Genomic DNA, 15,213 nt, shown 5'->3' on the forward strand with positions numbered 1-15,213 from the left:
AAGTTCAAGGTCTTGTCTAAAACATACCAAATTGAAGACTGGACAAGAATGATTTGTCTTTAGCATGTCAAAACTATGATTCCTACTGAAGCACCAGTGTCAGAGCCTTATCCCTAAAAGAAAACACTAATCAGTACGAGCACAGTGGAAGTTATTAAAAATGACTATTACCCTTGGAGGAAAAAACGAAAACATAACAATGTCTCTTCAAGAAACTGATTTTACTAATCAGCCTCTCATTACTTTAAATTCAGAGTCAGCATTTACTTTCCACAGTACCCTTACATATTTATGCCAATTGGTCTTGACTTTCTGCCATAAAGTATATATGTGCCATAATAAACATATTTGTCAGAAGGGACTTTGTCTTTTTATTTAGTTTTAGGTATAAAATGACAAAGCTATCTCAAATATCATGTTTGAACTTAGTGATTAATGCATAATTAGATTATACTTATAACCTGTTTCTCAGTAATAAATGATATTTTAACTTACATACAGCAAAGTTAACACAAGCAAACTTTTTACCAATAAATTATTTCACACAGGTATATGCTTATGAATCTATTTAATTGTTCAAACTGTGCTAGAGAATACATATTTTGGAGTACATAATTTGTTAGATTTAGTTACAACAGAGGTGATTTCAATGGGAATTTCTTATACTGTCCTACTTATTAAAAAAATTTTTATCATTTGCTCCCAAATCTGTTATATCAAAATGTATTTTTGAATTATACATTTAATTATGTCACTTTCAGCTAATTTATTTCATAAATATTAGAGATCTCATTTTAAATTATTTTATGAATATTTCCAAAACATGTTTTCCAATTATTATTTTTATAGTGAAGACAAATAATTGACCTATATTTATATATAAATATTCTCTGCACAGTGATATTTTTTTAAAGAGAATAATACGGAAAGTGCAAAAGCTCAGGCTCTCTAGGGCAAAGCCAAAAAAAAAAAAAGCAAAATTTAATTATGCCTCCTGATTTTTTACTTTTTGAATTTTATTTTCTCCCCTCATCTATTTTTTTAAATGCTAGAAATTTACCTTAAAAACATTAACAGTGTTACTATTTCAATTATTTGCCAGTGGTAGGGGTGGGGTAGTTAATTTTATATTATCCCCACCCAAAAAAAATCATGGTTTCAAATTCATCAGGAGTAAATACACTAACTACCTGCAATCAAAATGGAGAGCCCTTCAAGATAAGCAGTTGTGCAGCCAGCATGACTTGCGTTAGTCAGGATAGCAGGAATCCGGGGTCAGAGCTGTCTCCACCATTTTGGTCTGACCACGGTAACTAAGTTTGACCCTGTTTGTGTAGCACTTGTTTCTGTCATAGGTGTAACAGGTCTCAGCGTCACTATCACAGATATTGCTCTGGCTGGCAGTGACTACTTGATCTTCCAGCTCCACTTCTGTAGTGTCACATTTTTTGCACCTGAAAAACAAATACACACATTAGACACTCCCCATCAAATGTTGCCTCAGAATCTGAGTGACTATACATTTCTATCCAAAATCAGTTAGTTCTGACAAAGGATGACTCCTTTCAGACTTCAACTTCTCTATAATACAGAATTATTGATGTAATTTTTCAACCTTTAATTGAAAGTAAGCAATGAATTAATATATATGATTGTGTACACTATTCAGTAACTTCCACTCTGTTAAATTTATTCCCAACTGTATAGTAGGATTAAATTAATTATTTACAGTAATGAAGAAGGAAAGTGTTTTTTTTTCATGTTGGATTCTATGGTTTCCAAAGAAACACCTGCATGTTAATGGGTCTGAATTATTGAACTAAAAAGACAAATTGGTCCTTCTTGTACTAATGGAAATAATTTTGTCTTTAGAATAAATTTAGAGCTAACCTTTATTTACGAAATTTTATGAATTTGTGATGCCTAATAATTAACATGGGCTTCCCTGGTGGCTCAGACAATAAAGAATTCAACTGCAGTGTGGGGGACCTGGATTCAGTTCCTGGCTTGGGAAGATCCCATGGAGGATAGCATAGCAACCCACTCCAGTATTCTTGCCTGGAGAATCCCCATGGAGAGAGGGGCCTGGCAGGCTACAGTCCATGGGGTTGCAAAGAGTCGGACACAACTGAGGACAGGACAGCACAGAAATAATTAACATATGAATTAATGTATTCAAAAGTTCAAACGATATTGGTAAATGTTTATACCCCAATATGTTTTCAAAAACATTCTTACTAACAAGTTTAATGAAAAGTTATTGACTTAGGTATCTTTATTAGTGTGAAGGAAAATCTCTTACAGGTCAGACAGATGGTACACAAATTTGGTTCTCATTGGTGAGGTAGGATCAGAGATATTCTCCCTGCTGTTCAGAGGAACACTAAAAAAAAGAAAAAGAGAAAACGAAGAATAATGAAATTAGCAGATACTGCTGTTTTTGGTAATAGGTATATTGCTAGGACACTACTTACTATTTCATTCAGACATTTAGGACATTTAGCACTCTATAAACACTCTTTAGTAACACTATTACTCACATTTCACAATAATTGCTACATTTTAAACAATTTCATTCAAAATAAACCTCACAACAACTCCTCTATCAATTATCTTTTATTACTTGGTAAATCCCTGGTTTTCCTTTAAAAATAAGCTCAAGTTTTACTTTCTCTTACTTTTTTTTACCTTGATCCCATTTCTACCCCTCAGTAAACTTCTCATCTGTAGTCTCATTAATGTTTCATATACTCTTACTATACTGCCATATTATAGTTGCTTACCTACAGAATAGCTGTTTCTAGATTCTATAAATTCCTTGAGCCAAAAACACTTACACATCCCAGTGCCTTGCTATAGGTGTGTCATATAGAATATGTCCAATATTTGTGAATGAATGGACAGTAAGATACTAAGGATCACATTTTAGAAATGTAGTAATTACAAATCAGAGAGGTTGGTGACCTACTCAAATTCACACAAGTACTAAGTAGTAAAGCTGGAACTGGAATCCAGACCTTTTGATTTGGAGGTTTTCCATGAAAAATTAGATAACACATCAACTAGTTCAGGTGATTTCATTAACTTTTACATTTTTTCATCTATGTCATCATTCCTCTTCACATGCACTGCTCCCTACCAAAAGATCCCCCCAAACCTCAGGTTTTCCTAACTCAGTATTTAGCAACATTATCCACATATGTGTCCAAGCTAAAACTTTGGATTGTATCCCTCAGTCTTCCCTCTCTGTCACCACCTAGGTCTGAATCCATCTCACAGTTCAACTGGCTCTAACACTTTGCATCTTTGAACTTGATTCAGGACACCACCCTTCTCTCCTAATTTGTAGCAATACCTTCATTCAGTCTTGACCCCTCCCATGCGTTGGCCACATTATTGCCAAAACAGTCTTTTTAAACTACAAGCCTAATTTCCTTCTCTGCTTAAAGCCTACAGTGTCTCCCCACAGAAAACAAGGTAATCATTAAGACGGCATAGAAGGCACTGCATGATGTACCTCTAACTCTCCAACCTCATCTCTCTTTAACCTCATCTCATCGCTAACCACACCACCCTCTTTACACCATGTGTCAGATGTAAACAACTGCTTGCTATCGTACAAAACTTACCAGGATTTTCTCATCTCTAAGTGTTAAAGATAACAAAAACAGTAGTAGCCCTGACATTTACTAAAAACTTAGTCTACCTGGTACTATGATGAACATGTTAACATGATGATCTCATACAATTGTCACAGAAACCCTGATTCCTTTTCTTGGAATTATCTGCTTTCCCTATCAACTCTGTCATCACCCACACACATTTCTACTACTTACTCCAAATACCCTCTCCTACCTCCCCCTGCCTCTCTCCCACTTTCCCCAGGGACTAGCCTCGGCGCCCCTCTTTGTGCTCCTGTAACATCCTATACCTATTCCTGTCGCTGCATTTACAATATTGCATTGTAAATGCCCTTTCAGTTATTTACAGCTTCCTACTAGACTGTACATTCTTTGATGGCACGGGCTGTGTTTTATATAAATTATTGTATCCCCAGCTCCAATCCTCAGTGGCTTTCAGAAGCACTCGATAAATGTTTGTCAAATTAATAAACAAATGAATGAACATATCTATTCTTTATTACATTACAAAATCTCTAGTAATATCAGAAAATGCTTTAAATAATGAGAAAAGTAAGAGAACAGACACATAAGTAAGAGAACAGTGTTTCACTGGGGACTACTGTTCTAAGTGCTTTTATATATTATCATATTTAATCCTCACGACCCTATGAAGTATATGTGTATATATACATACTTATACATATCCCTTTTTTTCAGTTTAGGGAACAGGCTCAAACTAGTTAAGTAACTTGCCCAAAGTCATAACATCATTAAGTGATGGAGTTGGGAATAATGCCACAATGACACAGCAATGATAATAGAACTTTCAGAAATAAGATTAAAGAAGCATCAATATACATCAGGGAAATGGCATGAAGTTACTGAACTGCCTGATTTCAGTAAATAAAATATCATAAAAAAGATCATGTCGTTAAAAAAAAAAAAGATAAATCAGAGAATCCTGGAGTATCATTTTAAATCTGCCCTTGGAGATTTAAATATAAGAGACACACTCCTCTTCAACACTGTTTAGATGCCAGTGTCATTGATGCCATTCTCTTAAGATACACGCTTCTCCAATTATTCTATCCTTAACAGGGAACTGGGGCTTCTCTTGTAGCTCAGTTGACAAAGAATCTGCCTGCAGTGCAGGACACCCAGGTTCAATCCCTGGGTTGGGAAGATCCCCTGGAGAAGGAAATGGCAACCCACTCCAGTATCCTTGCCTGGAAAATCTCAGGGAAAAAGGAGCCTGGTGGGCTGCAGTCCATGGGGTCACAAAGAGTTGAGCACGACTGAGTGACTAATACTTACTTACTTAACAGGGAACTAAGTGTTATGGACTTGAGTGGTCAAAGAAAACTTGCTCAAGGAAGTGATGTCTAAGCTAAGACATGCAGGCTGAAGAGTTAACCAGGCTAAGAGGGGTGCAAGAAAGAGTCCTTCAAGCAGAGGAACTAGATTATGCAAAAACAAAGAGGAAGAAAGAGGTACTGCAACATACTGAATTTTTAAACATAAAATGAAAAAGAAGTGGCCATGGAAGAGCTTGAGAGTTATGCTGAGCACTGTAGGTTAGGCTGAAACATTCGTAATTTATCCTAGTAACAACATTGGGGGAACCAGCAAAAGGATTTTAGGAAGGGTAGTGGCATAATGATAACTGGCACATAGGTTAGGTGAATAAATAACAGTAAATATTTTTTGAAAATGTGCCAGGAACTACATAGTCTTTTTTTTTTTTTTACATAGTCTTTAAAAGGAATAGATCTCAATTTATCTTTACAATAACCCGATGAACACATATTATTTTCCTATTAATATTTAGAGATGAGAAAAGTTCAAGTTTAGAAGGGTTAAGTAACTAGCATACCATAGCACATAGCTACTAATATTTAGTGACAGCCAGAACTCAAAACAAATTCATAAGCATATTATACTTCTCCTATTGATTACATGGGATTGAATACTATGATCTGTTTCAATAAGAGGTATTTGATTCAGGACGGAAACTATTCAAAGTAGTAGAAGTACTTCACAAAGGAGACATTAATGTCTGGATCCAATAGAAATCTCAGTTCTTAAATATTATTAGTGTTTTTGCTGTTGAATAAGACTCATAGTTTATAACTTAAGACTATGTGTGAAATGAAATGAGTATCTGAAGTCCAATATACAAGTGGAGATGAAATCAATGTAGTAAATTTAATTAGTCTACCATACTTTTATGCAGACAGATGAAGTTGAATACAAGGTGAAGTACTTTGTGGTCCATATATGGTGCAAAACAAGCCTTTTAAAATTATCTCAAGTTTCACTTTGAACTGATCAAGGGCAAATATAAGTTCTGATTCAAACTGAAATAACTCCATATAAACAGGGCATGTTGATGACTAGATCCGAACCTTCAGTTATTATTTGATGTAGCTGACTGGTTTTAGGTTGCCTGGAAACGTCTGTCTCTGCTCCCAACTATATAATTGGCTTAAGCCCATTACCCAGATTCAACCTCATGTAAGCCATTATATGGGCTTCCCTGGTGGCTCAGAGGTTAAAGCGTCTGCCTGCAATGCGGGAGACCAGGGTTCGATCCCTGGGTCGGGCAGATCCCCTGGAGAAGGAAATGGCAACCCACTCCAGTATTCTCGCCTGGAAAATCCCATGGACGCAGGAGCCTGGTGGCCTACAGTCCACGGGGTCGCACAGAGTCAGACACGACTGAGCAACTTCACTTAAGCTGTTATACTTAGGCTTCCCAGGTGGCGCTAGTGGTAAGGAACCCACCTGTCAATGCAGGAGACACAAGAGACTTGGGTTCTATCCTGGAGGAGGAAATGGTAACCCACTCCAGCATTCTTGCACGGAGAATCCCATGAACAGAGGAGCCTGACAGGCTACAGTCCATGGCGTCACAAGAGTCAGAAATGACTTAGCGACTAAATAACCACCACAAATGTTACCCACCGAAAAGAGAAGCAAAGATATAGATATCACATGCAAACAACCACTAATATCAGAAAGTATCTGCTTACAAAATGAAAATATGAAGCACGAAATACCACATACATAATTCTGACGTTTCTCTCCACAATGTCTTGACTAGGATCTTCAGCAGAAGGGATGATCCTGGAAGTAATCCGGGCACACTTACATTTGTTGTCAACAACAATCCTTTCATTTTCATCTTGGGCTTGAAAGATAAATATTTTAAGAAGAAAGGTAACCAAAAGTCTAATTTCATACTTTGTATCAAGTTAATTTATCACCCTCCCCAACAGAAAACTTAAGTTTATTGGCTGATCAGTTTCAGCTTTCTCCATTTTTCCTCTTTCCTAACCTAAACTAGCTAAGTGGAATCTCACAGCATAGTGAAGGAAATACAGATGAACTCCAAAAGGAATTTTCTCATTTTTCCTTGGACCAGTCTACAGGAACATGAACTGAAAGAATTCTGGTTTTAATCAAATGCTTTTAATGGAGGCACAACCCTCTGAATGATAGAGCTTTGTAAAAAAATTAGTGCCAAATGCCAAAATGAGAGAGAAAACAAACATCTAGACTGAATTTCTCTCGGACTAGAGATATTTATTCAAAAGTGAACAAATAAACCGGTTTTTTATTCAAAAGTGAACAAATAAACCGGTTTTTTATAATAAAAACACCCTTCCTGAACACCCATTCATACTTTTTTTCCCTTATGCTAAGAACATGCACATTTTCCTCGAGATAACCTAATTTGCTAAGACTTTCAAATTCTCCATTAAAATTTCCCTAAATTTAATTATATTCTTCCTTTTCATAATAACAATCAGGTTTATGGCATAATGATTTAATTCATTAAGGATAAGACTTATTTTTAAAGATATAGTATCTATAGACGTAAAGTGCTATAAACTTGCTAAAACAGTTTAGAATATGTTGTTAGGTAGAAGTTCTATTTAATCTAATATGCATGTGTACAGAAAAAAATAACAAATGAGCAAATCACAAATAACTATTAAAGCTGTAACTGTAAATGTCAACATTTACTGTCCAATCTGAATATTAGATAAAATGTCTGGTAAGTGCTGCAAAGAATTAACAAAATTTCTTATTATCTGTACTTAGATCAACTAACAGATATTTGAGGAAGTAACAATAAATAGCTTTATTTAACAGTGATAATTAAACAATAATAATGATATTAAATCTTTTTTATTCCTATAATTTTAGCTAAGTGACCTTTAAAATTTCCTTCCATCAAATCTCAATTTAAAAAATAGACTTAGCACATTAATTCAAGTTATAAAGGTTAAATGATAAGGAAATAAATTGTAACTGGACATCTAATTATTCCTGATCTCAGAGCAGAAAGGACCTAACTGCAGTATTTCAGTCTTAATGATACAGTCATTACAAAAACAATTTAAGATCATTGTTATTGTACTTATAATTGTTTTAAGTACTTTATAATGCATTATTATGTCCTTATTCATAAGTTCTTGATAAATCTTCTGATAAAAGTCTTACGGTATTCGAGAAAAACCATTATGAAGCCAATTTAAGATAATAATATAATTCTTAATTTTTTGAAAAGAGTAAGATGATTTAAAAGGTGTCCTCTTCCCTACTCTTGTATTAGTGACTTTTAAATGTTTTTCTCATTAAAATACAAATAAGCAGGCAATACCTGACCAAAAATATAGATGGAGTTGAGTATATGATGACTATTAAGTCTTAAATAGAAAATATATACGTTTTGTTTGTGGCACATGTTATATTTTCTTGCCAGAAACCTAGGGGGAAAGTATCTTTACTGTTATTATATAAGAATACTAGGTAGCCTAATATACCTACCAGGAAAATGTAAAAATACATTTAACTCACCAAGACTTATAAGAGTCTAACTTCTGTTTCATCAACAGGAAATATTTTTCCTAATACACCTGTTATTATAGACTATGCCTTACTTTATTCCAAGAACACCTGAGACAGAGTAGGTGGCTCAATAAATATTTATCAAATAACTTAATTCAGTTCAAGTGAGAAAACAGACAACACATACTAGTTATGAATGTAATGAGTTTACCAAAAAGGTGATTCTCTTATATAGGCAGAATGGTGTCAGATGGCCTGAGTTCCACCTACCACATGCTTGTTGTGTGACCTTAGGTAAGTTACTTCACCTCTTTAAACTTCAATGGGCTCAAGGATATGTCAGAAATAATGATAGTACTTACCCTCAAATGGTTACTGTGAGAATTAAATGGAATAGAATATGTAAAGCAGTTAGCATAACATCTAGAATATAGTATGTACTAATAAGTTACAGCTCTTTTATATATAAATGGCTATATATATTCCATGTGTATGTTTATAGGTATATAAATATGTTCATAAACACATGTATTTTTATATATAGGTACATATATTATACATGGTTTACTACTGCTATCTTTATGTTTTAAATATTATTAGAAAGTCATTATTCTTAATACTAAATTAATGAAAAGTATATGTAAAATTACTATTCTTAATTACATCATACTGTCCTGAAAGAACAATAAGCTCAAAAAAAAAAAAGGAATAAACTCAGTAAGTCTTAAAACAATATATATCAAATTATATCATTTCTAATTCACATACCTTTCTAGATGAAAATTATTAACACTATGCTTTTATATTCAGAAAATAATCCATTTCTACAATAGTTTGAAAAGTTAATAAACAAGATAACTGAAGTTCAGCCATCAAGTTCCAGGAAATGTGTACAACATTAAATATTGTTAAAGGGTCATAATAAATTTGTAGGCTTGGATCCAGGAAAGTTGTTAGAACTAATACCAGCCTCTCTGGGGAAATAAAATCCTAATGCACTCTATATTGTATTTACAACAATTATTACCTCATTTCTCCAGACTATAAATTTGAGACACTCAAGGAGAGAATTCTGATTTTCAAGATTCAATATGGGTATTTGCATAGTATAACTATCTATACTTATCTAAAAATTATCTATTTTATTTTCTAAGTTTTAATAGGCAGACATATAAGAGAAAAAAGAATGAAAAGAATTACAATGAGTCTTGTCCATGTTAAAGACCACTGCCCATACAAAGATTAAGACATGTTAGAAGAACATAGCCAGCTAGGTGTCCAACCAAAACACAAACATAAATGTTTAATCTGAAGAACAGATCTATATTCTATTTTTCCTTTTACCTGGGTTCATGCTCAAAATACCACATACCTGTCACAAGAACAGCCATAACAAAAATGGCCAGGACTCCCCAAAAAAGCAAACAATTCTTCATCTTGACTTCACTTCTTTTGAAAAACTGGAGCTAAGAAGTCAGGGTTAAGGTGTGTGAGCTATAAGGAGTGTGCAAATGATGGGGCTTCTGCTTTCTTAAAATAACACTCCAGGCAGCTAACAAACTAAGATCACAACTGCGGTTGAACTCTGCAATTTAGTGTGTGGTCAGGATGTCAAAATAACTATCAACCACTTAAAAGTCTTAAGTGGTTGATAATTGTTTTGACATCTAAATAACATTTATTATAACACTCAAAAAAAGAAAACACAGTAAATAGAAGTTAGGTGGATATATTTTTAAGCCATTATTTCCTTGAAAAATAAACTCGGGTAGACTGCCTTCCCAAAGCAAGTTGGATAAATCCCTGGACACAAATTAACCCCCTCCCCTGGAAACTTATTTTTATAAGAGCAAATATTGACATATAATTACTAAGCTAATGAAACACTGTGTATTTGATATTTTTATTCTTTCAACCTTATAGCTTTGTAATTCTATTATATAAACCATGCATCTATAACAAATTATTTTAATGAAGTGTGGACAGTGCCAAGTAGCACTTTGCCACCAGTCAAGAGTTACTTACACATGTAATTTAGGGTCAGGATAAGTGTTCTGTCAAGTGTGGTACAGGATCACTTGAAGTATTAGTCAAAATACATACTTTCTGGCTACACCCAACCAGAATTTTCAGAGATGTGGCCTTGAAATGTGTATTTTTAAAAAGGCTTCCAGTTGACTCTGATGTTGAAAATTGGTAGACTAAGAAGCCTGTGGAGGAGGAGAGTAACTAGCAGCATTAACTACAGAAGAGCAAGAAGTTAATAAAGGTAATTTCTTTGTAACAAATGGGCTTACATTGAAAATCACTTAGCTGAGGCTTCTATTTATCTGTATCTATGTTTTACAGGTGAATTGTCTCATAACCTTTTCAGTAGGTCTGGTTTAATTTTTAAACTACATCTCTGGTTTTGTTCTTCCCACTGAAAAAATGTAAATAGTTTCATTCAAGTAAGTTAAATAATTGGGAGCTTGGCTCAATGTTCTCAATTTTTCACCAAAAATGGTTTATTTTTCCACATTTATATATAAAATTTTTACAGTAAGATTTTCAGTGGTAGATTCATTTGAATGAAAGAGATCTTATGGTAATTTAGTCCCACCTTCTCTACTCCAGCTCAAGTTTTGTTTCAATTTCCTATACAGCAGACAGGCTGAGTTTAGAAAGCCGTCTGAAAAAGATCAATGCTTCACTTCCTCTGTACATAGCTTATTATATTTAGGATACTCAAATCACGAAAAAACACTTCTCTTGAGACATAGAAAATACACTCTTCTTGTTGTCTTACTATCTCATTGACTACTCCTGTTTAGGATCTTGCTAAATTTTCCTTTGAATCTTGAGACACAGAAAATACACTCTTCTTGTTGTCTTACTATCTCATTGACAACTCCTGTTCAGGATCTTGCTGAATTTTCCTTTGAATCTTAAGGTTGATCCTCAGCCTTCTCTTTTCTCTTATCCTCTCCTTAACTGATTTTATCTTATCCCATGGCTTTGAATTTAAGACATGCTGTGATCTTCAGATGTGTGATTGTAGACTTTATCTTGCCCACTGAGCTGCAAACTATATCCAACTTTCTTCACTGGGCAGTCTAACAGGTATCTAAAACTTAACCAGGCAAAACAGTACTCTTGATGACCAAGCCACCCTCACACTTCCACTCTAATCACTTTCTGTCTCTGCTCTTCCTCATCTCTGTAAATGGCACCTCCATACCACCTCCATCTAGGTTGCTCAAGACAAAATCCTCCTCTTTAATTCGTTTCTGTTCTTCTCCGTCACGTTCAATTTGCCACCATGTCTTACTTGGTTTTATTTCCAAAATACATCCCAAATTTATCTAATTCTCTCCATTTTCACTGCCACTCTAGTTCAAGCCTCCATCCTCTTTCCTAAAACTACTAAAATAGCCTCGTAATAAAAAGTGATTTTTTTCCCTTTGCCCCAGAATTGGCAATGAGGGCTCACAGCTAAAAGGCTAAAGTACCTTAAATTCTAAAGAGAGTTAGATACTTCCTCCAAGACTTAACAAGAAGCAACAGAACTCAACTTACTGCTATCACTGCCCCCAGTACTCCCAGCTACCTCCTCCAGTCCTTAGAGAACTTTGGAGGGAAAAGAGGAATGCTATCAAAGAAGCTTATGGAAATAGCTTCTTTGTGGTAAGAGACTTTCCTCCTTTTACTTTTGAGAGAGGGCAGGATATGGTTTTCTTTTCTCCCCAAAGTAAAGTGAGAGAGAGGATCAAGAAAATAATGAAATCAGGGACCCTGCAAGAAGGGGAAATTGAGAAACAATATATATAATAATTCAGAGAAAAGCCTCTGAGTCTAACTGCTTGGGTTCACCACACAATCCACCACTTAGTAGTTGTGTGACACGAGGCAAACCTTGGTCAAATTGCTCAACCTCTATATTTCAATTCCCCTCTTTATAAAATGGGGACAATAATAATGCATAACACATATTTTACAGAATTGTTCTGAGACTTAACATATACTGCCACACATAAAGAAGTCAGATCTTGGCATATGGTAAGTGCTATATCAGTTCAGTTCAGTTCAGTCGCTCAGTCTTGTCCAACTCTTTGAGACCCCATGGACTGCAGCACACCAGGCCTCCCTGTCCATCACCAACTCCTGGAGCTTACTCAAACTCATGTCCATCGAGTTGGTGATGCCATCCAACCATTTCATCCTCTGTCATCCCCTTCTCCTCCCGCCTTCAATCTTTCCCAGTATCAGGGTCTTTTCAAATGAGTCAGTTCTTCACATCAGGTGGCCAAAGTACTGGAGTTTCAGCTTCAGCATCAGTCCTTCCAATGAATATTCAGGATTGATTTCCTTTAGGAAGGACTGGTTGGATCTCCTTGCAGTCCAAGGGACTCTCAAGAGTCTTCTCCAACACCACAGTTCAAAAGCATCAGTTCTTCGGCGCTCAGCTTTCTTTATGGTCCAACTCTCACATTCATACATGACTACAGGAAAAACCATAGCTTTGACTAGATGGACCTTTGTCAGCAAAGTAAATGTCTCTACTTTTTAGTGCTATATAGGTACTAGTGATTATATCATCATCATCATCATTATCACCAGCATTATGTTGGTCACTACTTGCTGGGTTGCAGAAAATGCAAATCGAACTTGGGGCTATTGACTGCAATGAAATTTAAGGAAAACACTCCTAGGAGAGCCTGACATATCCCCTTGGGGTTGCAGGCATGTAGGAACATAGAAAGTGATATGGGCTTCTATTATATGACCCTTATAAGGTATAAATGAAAATATCCAACAAATCTATGCTGCTGCTGCTAAGTCGCTTCAGTCGTGTCCGATTCTGTGCGACCCCATAGACGGCAGCCCACCAGGCTCCCCCGTCCCTGGGATTCTCCAGGCAAGAACACCGGAGTGGATGGCCATTTCCTTCTCCAATGCATGAAAGTGAAAAGTGAAAGTGAAGTGGCTCAGTCATGTCCGACTCTTAGTGACCCCATGGACTGCAGCCTACCAGGCTCCTCTGTCCATGGGATTTTCCAGGCAAGAGTACCAGAGTAGGTTGCCATTGCCTTTAGGAGTAATCAAAACAGTAGGGCACTGCATGAAAAGAAACACACAGACTACTGGAACAGAAGGGAGAACCCAAAAATAAATCCACACATATATGGTCAACTAATATTTGACAAAAGAGACAGTAAGTCTAAATAGAGAGACACTAGTTTCTTCGATAAATAGTGTTGGGAAAACTGGGTATTCATATGCAAAATAATGAAACTGGACCCCTATTAAACCACTCATAAAATTAATTTGAAATACATTAAGGATTTAAATGTAAGACCTAAACCTTAAAACTCCTAGAAGAAAACATACAGAAAAGAACTCCTTATAATTGTTCTTGGCAATAATATTTTGGATATTACACCAAAAGCACAAGCAAAAAAAAAAAAGAAAAAAAACAAACAGGGACCATCAAACTAAAGAGTTTCTGCACAGCAAAAGAAACAATTAGCAAAAGGAAAATGCAACTTATTGAATGGGAAGAAATATTTACAAACCATATATTTGATAAAAAGTTAATATATATAAAATAAAGAAGGAACTTATACAACTAAATGGCAAAAAAAAATCTGATTTTTAAGTGGGCAGAAGACTGAAATACACATCTCTCTAAAGAAGGCATATAAATGTCCAACAAGTACATGAAAAGGTGCTCAACATCGCTACTCACCTGGGAAATGTAAATTAAAACCATGAGATATCACATCATAGCTGCTAAAAATGGCTATTATCAAAAAGATAAGAGATACAAATGCTGGTAAGGATGTGAAGAAAAGGGAAACCTGCGTGTTCTGCTGGTGAGAATGTAAACTGATACAATGGCTATGGAAAACAATATGAAGATTTTTAAACAATTAAAAATAAAACTATCATTTGATCCAGTAAGCCTACTTCTGGTTATATATCCAAAGGAAATTAAACCATGATCTCAAAGACATCTACACACCCATGTTCACTGAAGCATTATTCATAATAGCCAAGACATGGAAATGACCTAAGTGTCCACACACAGACAAATAGATAAAGAAATGTGATAAATATATTAAACTTACACAACATTATATGCCAATTATTTCTCAGTGAAGCCAAAAGGAAGAAAAGAATATATATCCAGAATTTTTCTGACTTGGGGGAGGAGGCAGAAGACACTTGGGAAAAGTGTTATTTACTTGTAATAGACTAAAACTGGAAGCAACCTAAATGTCTATTTTTAAAACTGCCTGTGAATGCAGTTTTAAAACAAATGGGAATGAGTTGTTGCTACATTAAGTATGATGTTAGACCTTCCTTGAATGCCCTTTACCAAGGTGATGAAGTTCCTTTCTGTTCCCAGTTTGCTGAGACTTTTCTTCTTTATCAGAAATGTACACTGTATTTTTCTCAAATGCTTTTTCTCTGTTGGATGACCATATGATTTTCCTTTTTTAGTTTGTTAGTGTGGTAAATTGCACTGATTTTAAAAGTTTAAACTAAACTTGCATTCTTGGTATAAAACCCTCTTAATTATGATGTAAAGGCTGCAGTCCATGGGGTCGCTGAGAGTTGGACACGACTGGGCAACTTCACTTTCACTTTTCACTTTCATGCATTGGAGAAGGAAATGGCAACCCACTCCTGTGTTCTTGCCTGGAGAATCCCAGGGACGGGGAAGCCTGGTGGGCTGCCATCTATGGGG

At 35.3% G+C, this 15,213-nt stretch overlaps 1 protein-coding gene across 1 annotated transcript; it reads right to left on the bottom strand.

The window, feature by feature from the left end:
• Positions 1-551: 551 nt before the first annotated feature.
• Positions 552-10,011, bottom strand: JCHAIN (joining chain of multimeric IgA and IgM). The gene is made up of 4 exons (XM_019962876.2): positions 9,853-10,011; positions 6,690-6,813; positions 2,303-2,383; positions 552-1,454 (listed from the first exon to the last, which is right to left on the bottom strand). Exons 1-4 carry the CDS (start codon positions 9,914-9,916, stop codon positions 1,250-1,252), a joined length of 474 nt encoding a protein of 157 aa, XP_019818435.2. The 5' UTR covers positions 9,917-10,011; the 3' UTR covers positions 552-1,249.
• Between the last annotated feature and the right edge of the window lie 5,202 nt (positions 10,012-15,213).

Source organism: Bos indicus, chromosome 6 (genome assembly GCF_029378745.1).
Source record: "Bos indicus isolate NIAB-ARS_2022 breed Sahiwal x Tharparkar chromosome 6, NIAB-ARS_B.indTharparkar_mat_pri_1.0, whole genome shotgun sequence".
NCBI lineage: Eukaryota > Metazoa > Chordata > Mammalia > Artiodactyla > Bovidae > Bos > Bos indicus.